General features: G+C 39.0%; 1 protein-coding gene across 2 annotated transcripts in view; it reads right to left on the bottom strand.

The window, feature by feature from the left end:
- LOC110844711 overlaps positions 1 to 17,891 on the bottom strand; it is an 82,025-nt gene extending 64,134 nt beyond the window's left edge. For both annotated transcript variants that reach the window (XM_035847960.1, XM_022090982.2), the window contains exons 1-2: positions 17,115 to 17,891; positions 12,298 to 14,343 (exon numbers count right to left, since the gene is read on the bottom strand). In XM_035847960.1, the coding sequence (XP_035703853.1) occupies positions 12,298 to 12,649 (352 nt within the window). In that variant the 5' untranslated portion in view covers positions 12,650 to 14,343; positions 17,115 to 17,891. The remainder of the gene's footprint in view (positions 1 to 12,297; positions 14,344 to 17,114) is intronic.
- Between the last annotated feature and the right edge of the window lie 880 nt (positions 17,892 to 18,771).

The raw sequence follows: 18,771 nt of genomic DNA, 5'->3' as shown, positions 1-18,771 counted from the left end.
ATCTATAACCACACCAAACTTCCATCTCCCCATTGCCATTGCTAACTGCCAACCTCACAAAACAAACTAAAAGTAAATGTATGACTGTAAATAATAGAGAGCGACAATCCCACCACGAACCTTCTATTGGATGAGGTTGCCTCAATCCCACCAAATTCTATGCATGCATGCTGTTGAATTCAAGTAAGCAAGCAAGGAAGGAAGGAGTTCAAAGACTAGAGATGAATAGTGTACAATTGAACTTGATTTGCTTGTTTTCTGGACTGGGTGATGGTGGATGGATTCGCCTGGAGGCAAGTCGTCACATTGAACTCACTCTCGCCAAGGCATCCTGGCCCCCTTTTCCACTTGCAGATTCAAAGCTCATTCTCATTTCTCTGAAATTACAGCCATCTTTTTCTTCAGCTTTCACTCACCAGAGCTTTATTTCGCCAACTAACTATAGCCGTGAAGTTGGGACACTGGAACGAGTCAAGTCTCCCCGAGTGGTAGTAGACATATTTGATTGCTCCTTCCTTGTGGCAGTTCCTTGCGAGACTCGACAGTCATTGTCATTGTCTTTCTCGGGCATCTATTTATTTAGCAAGCTCGTTTCCTCTGCAATTCGTCCCACGCCTCAGTGTCAGTTGGCAGCTATGAGATGAGTGGGCGGCGAGAGCATTTGTGAAATACTATTAAGGAAAAGCATCCCATACAAAGTTTAAATCTCGCAGAGGTAACTTTGTGAACGATAAGAACGCGTAACTTGTCGTGAATACGCCATTTGAAATAATACCTATTTATGCATATATATCTTTTCTTGATGATGTAACGTCGATAACAGCGCGTCATGAATTATAAATAAATTAACGCAGGCGGAATTTATATATAAATAGGATAGGAAACTTGTTAAAAGAAAAGAAGGTGTAAAAATCATTTTATTTAGGCGAGGCATTATACTGACCATGACCACATTAAAAATGCTTGGTTAAGTATGCTCGATCTGAGAACTACTTAATATGTGTTGTACTATTTTTTTAATTCTAAAATTGAGCGATTTGGAACATTATTGTAATTTTTTGTCCCCTTTTCAACAGGCCTCATACACGTATTTTTTCATGAATCAGTTTATTAATCTAATAAAATTATCCCCATTTACAACATAAGAGGATTTAAATACAAGTGTGTTTCGTTCAAATGCATATGTACAGTATGTAACTAAATTATAGATGCAACGACATATTTTTTATTTCGATATGATCCCACAATTTCTAAAATTCCGAACTTCGGGAACAAATGTCAAACGGACAATTTCCGCGTCGTCGATTTTTAATGTCACACACAGGTCAAAGGTCAGCATTTTTTTAAAGATTCAAAATGAGAGGCCAAAAATAAAACTCCATGGATAATTTTTTTTCGACTTTCCAATATTTTTTATTTGATGCGGCAAGGCCTCACGAAAAAAATGAGCTATCGTATGACCGTGTACGATTTTTTTGACGCCCACAGGAATTTTTCGCCCAGGACAGTTTGGAGGTCTAAAATCGTGACCGTGGCGAAATTCAAACAATTGAAATATACAAAACCATATTGACATAGAATACATGCCTTTGTATATTTCAATTGTTTGAATTTCGCCACGGTCACAATTTTGGACATCCAAACTGTCCTGGGCGAAAAATTCCTGTGGGCGTCAAAAAAATCGTACACGGTCATACGATAGCTCATTTTTTTCGTGAGGCCTTGCCGCATCCAATAAAAAATATTGGAAAGTCGAAAAAAAATTATCCATGGAGTTTTATTTTTGGCCTCTCATTTTGAATCTTTAAAAAAATGCTGACCTTTGACCTGTGTGTGACATTAAAAATCGACGACGCGGAAATTGTCCGTTGATACTTTTGACATTTGTTCCCGAAGTTTGGAATTTTAGAAATTGTGGGATCATATCGAAATAAAAAATATGTCGTTGCATCTACAATTTAGTTACATACTGTATATAAGATTGTTAAGGAAATGCAATTTATGCTTAAATTCTACCAAATAGAATTTTTCTATTGCACAGAGTGGAGAATGAGATTGTGAATAGATTTTACCTCAAAAGGGACAGATGTGTACAGTGCTTCCTATCACAATATGTAGCATTCTGGATTAAATGACGATTCATACAATCGTATAAAATGTGGTGGGTGGTTGTGTGAATCATTTGTTGCACAATGTTTACAATTTGGTACAGGCTTCAAAGAACAGTTCCTGCCTCGGAGGGTAGACGTCGTAAATACAAAATCCTAGCTGAATAAATAAATCAATTCCACAAAACTTTAATATCAACTCGATACACAATCAAGGGCGGAATTGGATTCTGAGCAATCCTTCAATCCCTTCAACAAATAAATATTAGAAATGATACCAGAGGCGAAAGATTCGTTTATTCCTTGATATTCTTTAAGAAGGGGAAAACTCAATTTATTTAGCTTTAAAACTCTTAAATTACCGACCAAATAACGAAGCAAACAGTTTTTTTCTAAGGCGACAAACCAGCCATATGAAAGGATTGTTTCCAAAAGTAGTTACTGATTAGAATCCTTGTGTGCATTTTGAAACTTCAAAATTACGATGATTGTAATAAAATTGAACAGAATTGCTTTCAATTACATAACAACAGCTAACACAAATGGTCCGTTTAGTTAGTACATTAGGCTTCAAATTTTTTGCTGGTGCCAGCAGTACCCGAACTATTGAAATACTACGATTGTGTCGGCATCAAACTAAATATTTATTCAATTCATGGTTCCTAAATTCTTCCCAATAGCACATTAAATTCACAATTCTAATTTACGAATCTAAATTTTGCGTTCGTTACACAATGGTGCACAACTTTTCTATTATGCTCAAACTGATGGCGTGTCAGACGATAACATGACAAAACATCGAATTATGTTTCCTACTTCGTATTGTTTGTATCTTGGCAGAAATCTAAATGGCATAACAATTGATTTCCATATTTCCATCTAATAAACTGTGCTATTGTAAATTTGGACACAGTGATTTCCACCAACTTGTTTGCATGAACAAGGCAAACACATATTTTTCAAAAGTTTGTATTTCAAAAGATAATCAATTATTAGTTGAAACAATAATTACCTGAATTCAAGCAAGTCATTATTTTGAGGTTTATTATTTTATACCATAAAAGCCATCTAAGGTAACTCAACTCATTATATGCAAAGAATTTATTATGCCACGTATTTAGTAGCAAATGCATATTCCACTTAAACGGAAAGAATTTATTGGCCCTAACAAATATTCCGGCTTCTACGGCTTGTAACCATATCGAAATCAATGTGCATTACATTTCATAGGATCTGACTTTGTATGACACGGCACTCAACATGCCAAGCTTATTAGCACAGAGTGAAATGATCGATTGCCCCACTTCAATATTACATATTTCTCATCTATATAATTATAAAATGCGAAAACCCTGCGGAGAGCCATAGCATCACATCATTCAGTCAACACTCAACGGCACAACTTGCACATACCTAAGCATGTACGTTTACAAAACCATGGAGCACGACAAGAGCGAGACGTTATGGTCATGCAATCAACTTTGTTGGTTTGCGACCGTGGAGAAAGTTTCCTTAAAATCAAAGGAGCAACAGCGAGTCACGCTTTGTGAACTCGAAATCATCCATCACTCACCCATCTTAAAATGTACACACTTATAATAAAAACACACTTTAGAGAATTTTCCTCTTAATAACCATAAAAGTTTGAATTGAGAGAGGAAAATAATTTGGTGATGAGTGTTATGTCACAGCAGGTGAGGCTGAATGCAAAAAATGTTCCAACATTAAAAGGAGAAAAGTGAGAAAAGGAAGGATTTTATCTCGCCCAACCAAACATCATATAGATGAGATCTCTAAATAATTCCGAGAAACTCGTATTTCAAAGGAGAGGAGAAAGTGTAACCTGAGGAATGAGTTTTTTTTCTTCTTTTTCCTCTTCTTTAATGCATACTGGGAAGAAAGACGTAATTCTCTAGCAGGGGCTGGTTAAATGGGAGTGATGTGATTGGACACCCGCCATCCAAGTTGCTCCGTTCTATCTTTCCTCCCTGCTTCGGCACACATAAAGGATATGTCTTTTACCGAAAGGAAGAATTTAAGTCTTATATTTTGTTCAATTCAACTTATGGGATGCCGGATGAAGATGAAAATGAGAGAAGAGAGAAAATTTGGACGGACGAGGAGTCTAACTTGGCATGGGCTTGTTGAAACTAGAGTTGAACTACTTGACTATTCTTTCTCGTAAAAAGTTTTGCTAACTACTCCCAGAAAGCCATAGAATGAGATGTAAAAGTACAAGGAATCGTTTTGAGTTTTAAGTGCTCACACAAAAGTAGACATGGAAGTTGTTGGTGTAGTACGTACGTAGTATGTACCTATAACCATTGAAATGAGGAGAATTCGCGTCAAGTTGTGTGAGCACTGCAGTGTGGTTTTGCTCACATATTTCCTTGCATGTTGGTGAGTAGGCATCAAAGTTGGGAGAAATGAGAAACTGGTGAATTCTTCATTGCTTGATTATAATGTCACAAGCGAGCGAACGCAGGTATATAGATTTCAGATTTGCCGTGTCCTTGTTGTGCCGTGTTTTTCATCCATAGGTACACAAAGTAACCGTGTGTGGAACCCATTTACGGATTGAATAATAAGTAAACTACTAATTGCATTCTCGATCGAGATTCGTGAAACATTGGTTGATTTGAAAATTATGCATTAATATGCAAAGTAACCAGATAGTTAAGGGAGACTTAACTAACTTTTTTTTCTGTAGAACGCAATAATGGTGATTGCAGAAAATTTGTCTCCGCGAGGAAAACGAAGTGCAGAAAGCTGAATATTTATATACTTAATAAAAAAAAAGTTGCAGGCTGACTAGATTTGAGTCGTCATCGAGGAATAATCATCCAACGCATAGAGTGAGAGTAACATCAAGATGTATGAAAAAGTAAGTAATGACATAACTGTGTCCTTCTTTCGCCGTCGTCGTCGTCGGTCTGCAATTTCTCTTTGGAGAATATACAAAAGGACCACTTTTTATGGGGTCAAATAGTCAAGAAAGCATCTTGGGAATCGAAAATATCTAAAAGACAGAGCAGAGAGAAAGCAGTGGACTTGTGTTCAGTACCATCATCATCTACTCAATCTCAATTTCCTCCGTCTTCACTTTGCTATCTCTCTTTCTCTGCTGCCAGGCCCGGAGAAGACAAGCAACTTGTCCATCCTATCGGGCTCGAGGTTTCTCGTCAATTCTGCATTCAAGACAGTAGTGGTGAGCTTTCACTGGAAAAAAAACTTTGGTTTCATGAGGATAGCCCATGGAATTTGGTTGTTTTGGGTCACTGGCTACTACAGCAAACGAGAGAAATTGGGATTTGCCTGCTGCTAAGAAAGTCAGTATAAGCTCCCAAAATTCTGGCCGAGTATCCAACGCGATTCATTTCCAGCCTTTCTCTCTCATCTCTGGGGCTGCTAGTTGGCGGCCGATGGAGGCAATTCCCTGTGGAATGGAGTGACAAGCAATGACATCAGTTCAGTTGTGAAGCACAAGATGAAGATAAAATAATAGTCTTTAATTCCCAGTCTTCCATCTCACTCAACAAATTCCTCATCAGCAACACCAAAAAAATAAATAAATAATACATACACATAACGTCTCCAACCTATATATGTACGTTTTCACAGGGTTCTGTAAAAAAAACTTGGAAATATCCTACATGAATTTATCAAATAAATAATTTCAAAACATTTTTAAATCGAATTTTCTAAAATTGGGGATAATTGCCGTTAGGTTGTCGAGTTGTCGACGAATGACAAATTGCTAATGTCCTTAATGTGGCTAAAAAGTCATACTTCTCCCAATTATTGCCAACGCCCATGGCATATGGAGTTTTGTTGCGAATAAATAATAATGTGCACTAAATATTTATGTCACCACTCTGCGGAGCTCGATGGACATTTGGCAACAGATAATAGCTCATAATGACCAGCCCAACATGTGATATTGCGTGGTCATTATACAACCATTACTTTCACCCATTATACAAATGGATTAAATAATTCTTGCTAAAATACTCAAATGCGGCTCTGAAGCACATAATCTTACCCTACCCGAATTATTAAACATTACCACCCAATTAATTCCACACATGCTGTGCTAATTGAGAGAACAAAATGACCTCCTCGGACCGACTTGACCCAAACTGTCCAAACTTAATTACAACTTTGAGCATAAAGAGAAAAACGGCCTCCAACCCACCTCAATTTGCCTGGAATGTTAGGCCCATGCTTGAAATTAGGTAGGCAACTCTTGGCTCAATCAAATGAAATAATACAAACTTGGTGACCATAAACCGAAAGGAGCACAGTAAGCATTAGTCAAACGAATAAATCGATTCTCAAAGGAGAAAGGTAAGGATAGAGTAGATTAGATCTTTGTGCAGGTGGTTTGAAGATGAACCTGAACAACCTTTGATCTCTGAATGCCGTTAGTTCATTATTACCATCTCCTCATAGTCTTCTCCTTCTATAAACAAAAAGCATACGTGTATATCTATCCAACAGATGTAAGGAATTCCTATCATAAAGCAACTCGTTTATTATTTGTCTCGTCTTTCAGGTACGGTGCAGTCATGTGGAAGCAGAGGCACAGGATACAACAAGTTAGTTGAACGTGCAGTTAGTTATAGCTCCAATTATACTTTAGTTGGCCGTAAGTTTGACATCCCACACAAGAACCCGTTGCAAGATTGCAGCAGACAAATCTGTATGTATACATATACCATAACTTAGAAAGGAGTATAACATTTGAAGACATCAGCATCCTTCTCCATAAACTTATCACATTACCAACAGCAGAAATGGTAGATCCAATGTAATCCAGAAATCAAGGAGACCAAAGAAAACCAGAACAGCGAGTTATTTAAGAGATTGATGTCCTCGAATTAATCTGGGTAACCAAGAGTAAAAGAGGGAATGTGGGAAAGGAGGCGAAACCGAGATCAGACCACGCGTCCAAGTCAGGACAACAACGAGCAATAAGACGTTAAGACCAAGATGAACGTTGTTGGTTGACTGAGGTCCTGAGCCATTTGGACAACATCACCACCACCACCACCACGGACAGAACAACAACCAACCAGCCAACAATTCCTTAACACCAATCCGACTGAAGGTCCAAGACACAGGGAGAACGTCAATATTCAACATTGTATAACGGCATAGCAAGACCAAGTACGTCTGCTGTAAATAGATCTTGGTAGTTTGGATGGAATGGAGAAAACCTTGCAACGGCAGATAGAAAACGTAATGGGGAAGAAAGATGGATACATTTCTTAAGGTTGAGTTCCTCAATGTGTGGTGATTTCGGTTCAGTCCGAGTTTTCGAAGAAATCTCCACATTTCAGTTGTTCATCAAGAAACCGAAGCAAGGTTTGCGCTCACTTTGGTTTCCAACGCTTTCTCGTGTGTCAGACAGTGCAGCAGGATACGCAGACAGTCTTGTTTGTTGGCTGGCAATTGTTTGAGCGCACTTATGTACTTTCTTCTTCGTCTGGTTCTTCAAGAACTACTGCCTCCTGCAACTACTACTCGGAGCATGGACTGAAAGTACGAGAGAACGGCAGCAGCGGAGTAATCCACTCTTATTCGACAAGGGCGGCTACTTTCTCCATTATGTTTCCTTCTCGAGCAGTAACCACTGGGCTGCATTATCTCGTATTACACACCAACCATAGGACTTAACAAGAATTACGATATTTTACTCCTTCTGCTTAGTGGTCTCCTTCCCTTGTTTGTGTTTGTTCACTTGGATGTTTCAACCTTCCACCAAGTTAATCTTGAGGTAGCAAAATACTGCAAGAGGAAGGGAAGCATCTTTGGACTTGGTTGAATTAAGATTCCTGCTGGTTTGGTAAATAAAAGGTATATGTACAATTGTTAAACATCATGTTTCACCATCCCCCTTGCTGTTGCTGGTGCATCCTATGGTGCAGATCTATACATTTTCCTTCCCTGTTCAACAACTCCTCCACAACTCGCTTCGTTTTGTCTAGTTTATTTCACAAACTTGGATCCATATTCCAAGGCTGCTCAGTTACCAGGATAATGAACCGTGATTTCACCAACGTGTATACCATAAGTTCAGAACAAAAGCGCTTGTGTGTGGGTTTGGGTAGTGATTTGAAATACCCCAAAGTTGCCACATGGATTAAAATACCAGTCGAATTACTGCTTATCCAAACATGCTTCACGAGTCAACTTAGATGGTAAATAAGTAGGGTGCAACAGGACTTCCGTTCCTGGGAGACCGTCGTCATCATGAATCACACATGTACGTAAGTTGGATGGGGTTGAGTGCGCACATTTAACATTTTAGGCGTAGCAGACAGTTCATTGACAGTCAGAAACTTTCTCCTCGACTAAATCTCAAAACTTTTGCTGCCTACCAGTTTCACTCAACTCAACATTTGTGTTTCCCTTGTTCATTCATTTTCTGCTCGAATTTAGATTCACAATATCTTTCATTCAACTTTAATTGAGATTGGATTACTCTGTGTTCCCACTCACAAGCTCAAACAAACATCTGTCAAGATCAGAGTTGAGTTGCAAATTTGGGGAAGAACAGTGAGCTCTTAATTAATAATATTATATCTCTCTGGACAATATGTCCATGTATATGGGTTCGACTTGTTCTCGCCCACTTGCGTACGTCTCAGGGAACAAGACGTCTGTTTGGAGTTGCTTAGAAATCTCTGAGGAATAATGCCTACGTATGAACGTATGTACAAAAGTAGATGGGAAGACAGCTGTGAAAAAATTGATGATCAATCTAATCAGGAGATCTCGCAAATCATCGTCTGTCATCCAATCTAATTCCTCCTCTTCCATTCACCCCACTCATCACCGTCACTTATATAATCACGTTTTACTGCTACAATAATGCAGCGGGAGAAGTTTGTGATGATACTCCCAATTCCTTTCGAAAATCTAGTTTTTTGTCTTCCTCATGAAAGGATGATGTTGCTGAAGGAGATGGACGCTTAATGAGCACGCGAGGAGAACCCAAGTAATTTAAGATGCATTTGTTTTGCGTCTTCTTCATGCTTCATTTCAAATTGGGATATTGGATTCGCCCTGTCTGCCCCGGAGAAAATGAGCCCGCCGAGAGAAAGGGTAGATGGGTAGTAATATAATATTCATTTATACGTGGAATGAAATGAAGATTGAGGATGGATAAACTTTAGTTGATGCTCAGTGAACCGTTAGACACAAGATTGCTTGGTGAAAGCAGCCGTGGTCGCAAATATCACGCACACAGGAGAAGGAAGAGGATGATCATGGTAATGCTAAGATTCTCACGAACGCATTAGAATCAAAGGAGCAATGCAGCAAAGTCCGATCGAATCTTCAACTTCTCAATAAAATGCATCTGCTCTTCATCTGAACCCATTCTGAAAAAAGTTTGAAAATCTCGGGAATCGTTAGCTCCCGTCATAAACCTTAAGCTCGGCTTCATACTGCAATAAGGAATGTAATTAAACTGTAATTATGGGATTTCCATCTCAAATCCTGGACGTCTCAGCGTTTCTAAAAATATTAAACAACGATGGGATATTGCTGTTGATGGCTGTCATTCTGCGCTAAAATGCTTTCTCCTGAAACAGTGTGTTTATTTTTTTGTATGAAAGCCAAATTGAGTGCTGGTCGCTTTCCCGTCGAAACAGGTTAGAAATGTCAAATCAAATAAAAATATGATAAAATTTACACATAGGTTGAAAATCGTGACGGTGAACAAAGTTGATACCTGGGTGTCTGCATTAAGACCTCATATATATCGTATACATCTTGCACAATGGGGTATGCAACACACAACCTCGATTATCGTGGAGGAACTTGAGCAGTATTTTCAGGAGGAGTTTTATTCAGTTTCTCGCCCGATATATCGTTTCATGTTCGTGATATTAATGGGTTCCCAGTAAGTCCTGAAATGAGCTTGATGCATGCATGCATGACTCCCATGGTCTCATTTCCCTGGCGTTATTATGACATTGCTAATGCTTCCCATTGCTAATACTGCCACCCTTGGTTAGGCTACAAATCATTCACATATGAAGTCAACGGTGGTTACGTATTTCGCAATGTTGGTAAAAAAGAATTGGTAAAATTCTGCACAAAAGTTTTTTGTTAGACAACTGTGATACAATCAAGTTATGTAACTCAATCTCAAGTTCTGTCTAAATTGTATGTGGGTTACTCAAATGGGTCCGTAATTCGTATGGACATACGTGCACACATATATAGAGAAAATACATCTCCGGTTATAAAGCACAGTTTTAATGCACCTTTAATCCGGGCGGAAGAACAATTCATAGAGGTAATAGTAGAATAAAGTCATTTGGAAATCCCAACGGAGCACTCAATGCCCAAAAGCAAAGAATTTGAGTCGCTTGCTACTTAATTTAATGTGGACACATTTCGAATCATCTCCGGAACAATTTCCCACTCAGTTTAAGTAGAATTGAGTTTGCATATTAAAATTTAAACCAGTTGGCTAATTACTTCCCAAGGAAATCCCACATGACAAAATATGAGCGACTCCCTCGTGTGGCTGTTTCCTCCTTGCAATTTGATTATGATGGATACTGCCCCACTGAGGGCATAGTTGGTAGTGCAATTCGTAATCGTAAGTACTTAATAACAAGCTTGAACCTCTGATTTTGTGTTCCCTGAACGATAATCTACACATACATGCATGCATTTGAATGTTGGTATATACGTATGTATGGTGGATATTGCAGTAGTGCACATTGTTGTATGAAGTGGATGTGTGTAGTGGTTTCTAGTGTGGGAAAAACCGTCGTAGTGGAGAATATCCGCACATATGTATTTATTTGTGAAAGGTGGCACAGGTAAATTCCCTTTAACTCGTTAACTCGCAAGTGAGCAGGGAGCAGAGGAAGTTTGCAACATGGCATCATGCTCACGCTCCGCCAAGCACGGGATGCAGGGAAAGACTGCACTAATCAAAAAGAATGAATTAATTATGACAAAATCGTGTGGCAAACTACTTACAATTTCTCCCTCCTGTCTAGATTACACTACGACACGATGCCTGCGTAAAACATCTACGGCGGAGAGGAACCATTATTACATCGACCACCTGAAAAGCTTGTTTAGGCAAATGAGAACGTATGATAGCATGATTCTTCTCCTAAACCAAATTGTCCATATGTGTGTCCTTTCTCCCCCAAATTCAAAGGCACCGTTATTAACGAGGGAATTTGTGGGATTGCATAGACGGCACCGAGTCATGAGTTGCGAGTTGTGATTGAGGAAGGGCCATCATTCATTTATACGCACCGTCGTTTCATATGCAATTCCATTATCGGATACAAGTTTAATCATTGTAGACTTCAAACTGAAATTTAAATTATCTGGGAATGATACCTGGACGACAGGGAATATGTACATGCGTCTCATCGAGGCTTACAAATGTGCTCCCCTGAATTATTATTTCTCCTTTCACAGTGCAATGCTCAGAACTTGAATGAATCACACAGAACAGAGTGAAATAAAGAGTTGCCCAATGGCCATGGAGGAACAAATAAAGAACAACTAGGTAAATAAATTGGGAGACAGTCAGCTGGATATCGGAGAGGATCAGCGGGGGTTATCTTTTGAAATGTGAATTGCACACCAGAATCATATTCGACTTCGCCGTCGTCCTTTACAACCTTCCCGTCCAACTCGGTGGTATTTGCTCAAACACAATTTATTTGGCATTATATGTCACATTTAACCCGAACATGCCACACTGTCACCGAATCATTTTGAGACCTGAAGAGTAGATCCAATAATGTTGTATGTATGTGGGAGTTTATGTGCTTCTCATGTCGTCGCTATATGCCTAACACAAAGGCATCAAAGGTGTGCTCAGTTCAAATAGGTAATACATATGTGGCTACAAAGGTACGAGTATGCCTGTATACCTGCTAGTAGATTTGTACATATGCAGAAGGTAAATGTCATGAGGAAGTACTCGACTGCACACATACTCTTTGTTTTAATATGCACTTAATTTCTGGTCGTCTCGTTTAATTTTCCATCAATCATGCCTATTTGTCTGTTGTGCAGACAGTGGAATTAGATGATGTGCCATTCTGCATGACAAATTAAGCGAGCAGGAGAGCATGCAGCAAACAAAGAACCGAGGATAATCCATTATTGAATTGAATAGAATTAAACAACTTACATTGAACGTCGTCGTCAACTTCATTGAGGAGAAAGGACTCATCCTCCTGTGGTCGTACATCATTGTGCTGGTGTAATTGTTGTAAACTTTCGTCCAACCTGTTATTATACTCACTGCTAATGACACCCGCCGAAACGTGCGAGGGGGAGGATGACGACGCTGCAAACGCCCACTTTACATTCAACGCAAAACAACAAAATGTCAATACCATCACAAATAAAACACTGATACTGCTCCCATGATAAACTCTGCGTGAGCAAGATGTTTTTATTTTCGCAGTTAAATTCCAGCCGTCAGTTTCGTGGTCTTCGTATTTTCCCATGTTTCCTAGTCTTTGGAACTCAAGGTACATATACAAGTTTGGAGAAGGAGGAGAGTCTGGAAGATTTTTTTTAGTTTTATTGACAACTAAATATTTCAAACTCCTGAAACAATGGATGGTAACGTTGGAACAACTAAAAGCATTCGGTATTCACACACCACAAATGAACAGTGCTTGTTTACTTTATACAAGTTTTGATTTTAATTGACACTCTGCAACAGGCATTTCCTGTTTATTTCAAGCTAATGGTTCAAATTTGATGATATTGCAGTATGGTTTTGGCTTGACATCATACAAGTTGACATGTGTCCAAGGTGAGCTGCATTGCCAATTTTGAAGGAAACCTGGATGACAACATAATTGCAAAGTTATTTCGCCAACTTCTCGAAATATTACCGCATGCACACTTGTATGTACATCTGTGGTGCATGGGTCGGTCGATGCCCATAGTCTATTATTGATATATACAAGAGTTATTCCATATTTGTGGTCGACACCACTGGTCAGAGTCAATTAGTTGCGCCTCAGTAATCAGCTTTCAAAGTTTCTCAAAAGTAGGTTACGGCACAAGTTAAAACATGGTCACGTCATGTTTTGCAGGGGACGCCAGGGAGTCAATTGCACTGCGGTGTTTGGTGGGTGAAACGGTTAAACTCTTGTCACTCTTGACAGACTTGAAACAATTCACGTCTCCCTCTCGTCTCTGGAGATAAGAAAGTAGAGTAAAGCGTCCACGGTCTCGTCTGGCACTTTCACCACCGCTGATTGAAGACTGGGCTTTATCGCCAAGTTGGATCACATGAAATAAAGTCAGCCATCAGTTAAGAGGAGAAAGTAAACAAGTGGTGGGGCTCACTGGTATATATTTGTGTCTATGTGTGTATGTGTAGTGATATATATGTACGTACGTACGTAGGTATGCGATGCTCGTATATTCTCAACGTTGAGGAGGTGCTTGCACTAAAAGCAGCGCGTTGGAGAGAATATTAATTTATCAGTGTTATTCTAACCTTTTCCACTAAATCTTGTCGTTTACTTGCCCCACATTTTGTCGTTTTCTTTCCTACACATTGGGACCGTCGGCATGATTTATTCAAATGGCTTATGCGCAATCATGTTTTGAGGTTTTCAGGCAAATTCTAGACTGACGGAGGATTTATTGGAGATTTGGAATTTTATTTTGGCAAATAGACGTTTAAGAAAGGTTTTTGTCGTTGGTGGTGTTGTGATGTGAGGGGAATAATTTCACGACGAAATTCTGTTTCAGTGTACATGCATGCGTACGGAGGTACTTTTTCCATGCTCGTCCTATCTGTTCCTGTCCTCTTGTCTGCGAGAATGCACAATGATGAAAGCAAACTCAGAAATTCATTCTTTTCATACTGTTCCGGTTTATTGCTGCTGAAATTGTTGTTTCTCGGGTTCTTCGGGACATGTATATTAATTTAAAATTTGTCCAAATGCAGAGGCGAGGAACCTCTCAATTTTCAACACATCACTCATGCACAGAGTTGCAGTCGCGGTAGGTGAGTAGGACTGAACGTTGGTTTGGACTCTTCTTTGATAGCACAGTCCATCATCCGTCTTCGGTATGTCAGATTCAATTCATCGAATATAAAACAAGTTTGTACTTTCACTAGCACTCAACACTATGCTTATTTTCCTGTGATGTTGAGGCCGATGAAAAACTGGGGAGAGAAAATGGATAGCTTTTTCCTTCCTGCCTGGAATAAAAGTAAAGCAGATGTGTTATAATTTTTTTTGAAAGTATAACAAACGGCGTTCTGAAAATAAAATGTAAAATGTATTTTTTGTTTCACAGTGCTTTTCGTATTTCTATATCTTCTATTTCTATGTGCAACCCAGTAATATGTAAAAATAGTTCTCAAAAGCTGCACTTTCATCATTCTTAATAAAATAAAGTGCAGTGACTTTACAACAGTAGCTGTTACACATACATGCCTATCCAGCAAAAGTGAAAGCATGCATGCGAAAGACTTTATGGTAACGATTTTATGACGACAGAAATGAGAAAGTTTGTGATGAATTTCAACTTCAAAAGTATTAAAATTAAGACAATATTTTTCTATTTAAAACTCAGACGCTGACAAGCTGAAGTAGATGCTAAATTTTTAAGTCAGTTATATACAAACCATAGAAAGTTTCTCTTGGACTTTCATTTGGTAAGAGTTTTAATAAAGTTTTTTCACAGTGCAAACGGCGCTGTGCATAATTTAAGTAATCAGTGCGTTACACACAGTGCAATGTGTGGGAGTGAGATTTTTGTGAACTTGCGTCTGCATTTTTAAGCCACGCTTATGTAAATGGTATTCACTCCTACGTTGAAGAAGCAATGGATGGAGATACTATTTTATTGATAACATTTTAAACAAAATTGGAGAGAAAGTTTCACGCGGAATTCTTTTCGTCTGTCGCTGCTACAAAAGAGATGCTAGACGACTACGTACACAGTGCAGCTCGTTTGTGTATGTTCTTGAAAAATAGAGCCTTGTTACGAAAACTTTTACACCCCTTAATTGTGGTGTAATAAGCAACGCGCACGCCGTCATCAACCAAACTTTCTTTTCAAGGTTTACTCCCAGCGTAGGAGGCATAATAAAGACATTCACTTCCACATCCTGCATGTCATCTTGATTCCATCCCAGCTCAACTCTTCCCCAAATTGGTCCGAGTTCATACAGTCGTTAACTAATGTGGGCAAGTGAGTTCATTTGGGAAATGGCGGAGGGACCGTTTCTGCATCGGACGGAAACTACTAGTCATTGTGTGTGAAATTCGTATAATGTGTGAGACTTACTTGGAGGAGCCAAGCAGCAAACTCAAGGAAAGTTCCTGCCGCCTTCTCAGACCGACCGAACTACTTGATACGAACACAAGGGAAAGTAGTTGAGCACTTGTACATACAGTTTCGTCGTGTGAAGCGTCATTGCAACAGTTTTCTGCCATTCGCACCCACTTACGAGAGTATCCATATACTTCACTCAACTAAGTCTGGGATAAAAAGACAAGTACCACGCCAGGCAGCCCAGAAGCTCTCATTCACATGGCCAGACAGACTCCATACTTCACTTATTGCTTTCACTCAAGAATTCCAGGAATCGTGAGAACTAAGACTAAGAAATTTGTCTTATTATTCTTACTGGAATCTCTCTAGATACTTATTTATAGGCTGAGCAACGTTAGGAACGGTACACACTTTCCCCTGTTGCATTGCACCAAAAATTAGAAGAATTTTCTTGTACCTTAATAATTTGGTCCCGAGATGTCATAAATCTTAGCTGTTTGTAGCCTATGCCTTATAAGTAAGTATGCATTTTATCTAAAATCCCCAAAACCCATAAAGTTTGTTAATATTAAGATGACGATTAAATCAATATAAATTAATTATAAAAATTGCCGGAAGCTCCCTATTCCTTTCTACTAAAAGTAGAAAGATAAGAATGGTTGCCTAAATGTAGTGTGCGCTAAATGAACACTTGGTTTTGATATTTATTTATGTATTTATTTATGTAGTAAATATATATATATATACGTCCCAATTAATCACAAGGTAGATACTTGCTAGATGCAGGCAGAGCGTAACGAGTTGATGAGGGATCACCGATCAGTACGTAACACGACAAATTGAGGGGCGATCCTTATTAGTATGTTGATGACGGGAGCAGGAAATGAGCCAAATGAGGGACGGTTGGTCCACTAAAGTTGTACGTATTGTACGTACACGTTCTGTTGATTCGAAAAATAAACAAGCATGTCTGCACCTACACTGATTCTTTATCAAAACTACACATTTTCTTTCTTTTTGGTTTAGTCTCCCAAAGGATCACTCACTGAATAAGCCAAAGAAAAAGTGTACTTTTTGAACATTGTGGATCCGCGATGAGAGAAAGAATACTACGTAGTCGACTTTCGACAAGTTAACTTGTTCCGTTATTTTGTAGTTCTTGAGTATCTTTATCCTTCCAGCCCCCGTCCAATCTATTACAGACTACTGTCCCAACATACGAATACAAATTCCAATACCACTGAAAAAACACAGACCAGTTCCAATGGCAAGAGAATTTCTTTCCTATCAAAGAAAACCATAATGCTCTCCTCTCAATGCTGTAGACTGCAAACTCGTACGAGAAAAAAGCTGCACTTTTTTTTACTCTTATTGTGATTGTTACTCCAAATGTGTGCACAAAGGATAAGTACGTCAAAGTGAAAGTATGTTTGACTATGCCCTCCTCGAGGTGTAATTGTCAAATAAAACTGCAACTACCTCTAATATTGTGAGCAAAAAAATGGTTTGTGAACTTGTTTCATGTAAAGACAGTTTGTTCATCAGTGATAAATCCACACATATTCATATGTAAATACATATTGCATGAAATTCACTGTGCGTTCATGCGGCAACACTATGTAAAACAGAGCTTTGATAAGACAGAACATATATTCGTACGGTTCGTGCATTTCTATTTATCAAACTTACATGTATAATTTCCAAGCCCAATACAACGCTGCTGGATAAATCAGAAGAACAGTTGGATGGACAAACTCAGTGTTTATTTCCCAGCGGTATTCTGCAAGTAATTAATTGGTGTTTCATCTAGTTTCCTATTCTTCCACACACCACTGCTTACTTATCATCAACAGCCAACACCATTTATTTATTAACTAAATCTACTTTCAGTTCCAGCGATGATTTATTAGCAGAAGATCTTCGATACGTACAAGGATGATACACTTCTAACAAGTTTCGCAACTAGAACAACACACAGCAGAGGTCGTAATTTCCAGCACAACACAATTTCACAAACACTGTACGACGAAAATGCAATTTGAAATGGCTTATTTATTACTGCATTGGGAATTTGAGATCGTGACGGTGATGCCTCTGATTTGATTTTTTTAATCGCAATTTTTCCCCAATTTGGTTGACAATTTAAACACTAGATTATGGTTATTCTGAGAGTCCGAGATTTTAAGGGGCAAAAATGTGGGCATTAAAAAATAAAACTTGAAATAGTCACGACTTATAACAAAGATTTGAGGGTTTGAGGGTAGTCGTTCGAATTTAAATTTAGGGGAAGAAATATGGTTTTCATCTGCTTAACGCGAGCTTATTTTGTACTGATTTCCAGTTATGTAGAAGGAGCGGGTTAACTGTGTCGAATTTTCCAAGAGACTGAACTTGGGACGATTGAGCAGGAGAAAGCAGTGAGAGAGCTCCATTCCCTCCTTTGTTCCGTGGTCGAGTGATCCAGAGCGTGGGACTTTCTCTCCTTTTACCACCACCACCACCACCGATGATGGAACGACACAAGAACTCGTACTTGGTAAAATAGCAGAGCTTGCTCGGTCACAATTCCCATCACAACCAAACCCTTCCGTCCGTTCGTCACTCTATGCACTCTGGTTGGAATGCTTCTGGTTTGTTTAGTCTTCCAGCTTTCACTACCGTACATGCTATCCCACTTGGCGATGCCCCAAAACTTGGAGGAGGCGACACAATGCAGAAACACGGTACCATAACAGATATTTCTAATATGCCGTTCTCGTCCTGAACCCAAATCCAACGCCATGAGCTGCATGTGAACTGCAGTTTGTTGATACTTGGAGGTATAATATTTCTCTGCGCTTCATTTTAAAAAGGTACGATAGGGTCTATTTCCTTCTTTTGGATAAATCCAGTATGTTAGTTGAACGATTCATTTACTAAGTTCAATCCGCCACCCTGCTTCAATATGCTCCCCAGCGAAGGTGTACTTTTTATTGCGAGTTTTATTTACAAGGAGAAAAGTCTAGCTTTCGTCCACCTTTCTTTGTCGTTCAAATATTCGCTGTTGCATGAAACACCTTTCAGCGTTATACACATTTCATCACATGTGTCAACTACACTAGAAGCGGCATCAATTCATACCAACATGATAAAGTAGACATGCATACATACATACATACGAACTGCTACTCACCCACCTGTCAAGTGTCAAACTAATAATACACCACTTGACTGACCTGGTCCTTCCCAGTGGACGTTAGGACACAATCACCGTTATGCAAAGAACGTCAGCTCTGAAAGTATTGCATTGTGGGTAGAAAGTGGCTTTGAAGATTCTAGAATGAACAATGAACTATCGATTTGTAGC

The sequence above is a fragment of the Folsomia candida genome, unplaced genomic scaffold, assembly GCF_002217175.1.
Source record: "Folsomia candida strain VU population unplaced genomic scaffold, ASM221717v1 Fcan01_Sc002, whole genome shotgun sequence".
In the NCBI taxonomy this organism is placed as follows: domain Eukaryota; kingdom Metazoa; phylum Arthropoda; class Collembola; order Entomobryomorpha; family Isotomidae; genus Folsomia; species Folsomia candida.
The sequence above is the reverse complement of the archived record's forward strand: the minus strand, read 5'-3'. Positions and strand labels throughout refer to the sequence as shown.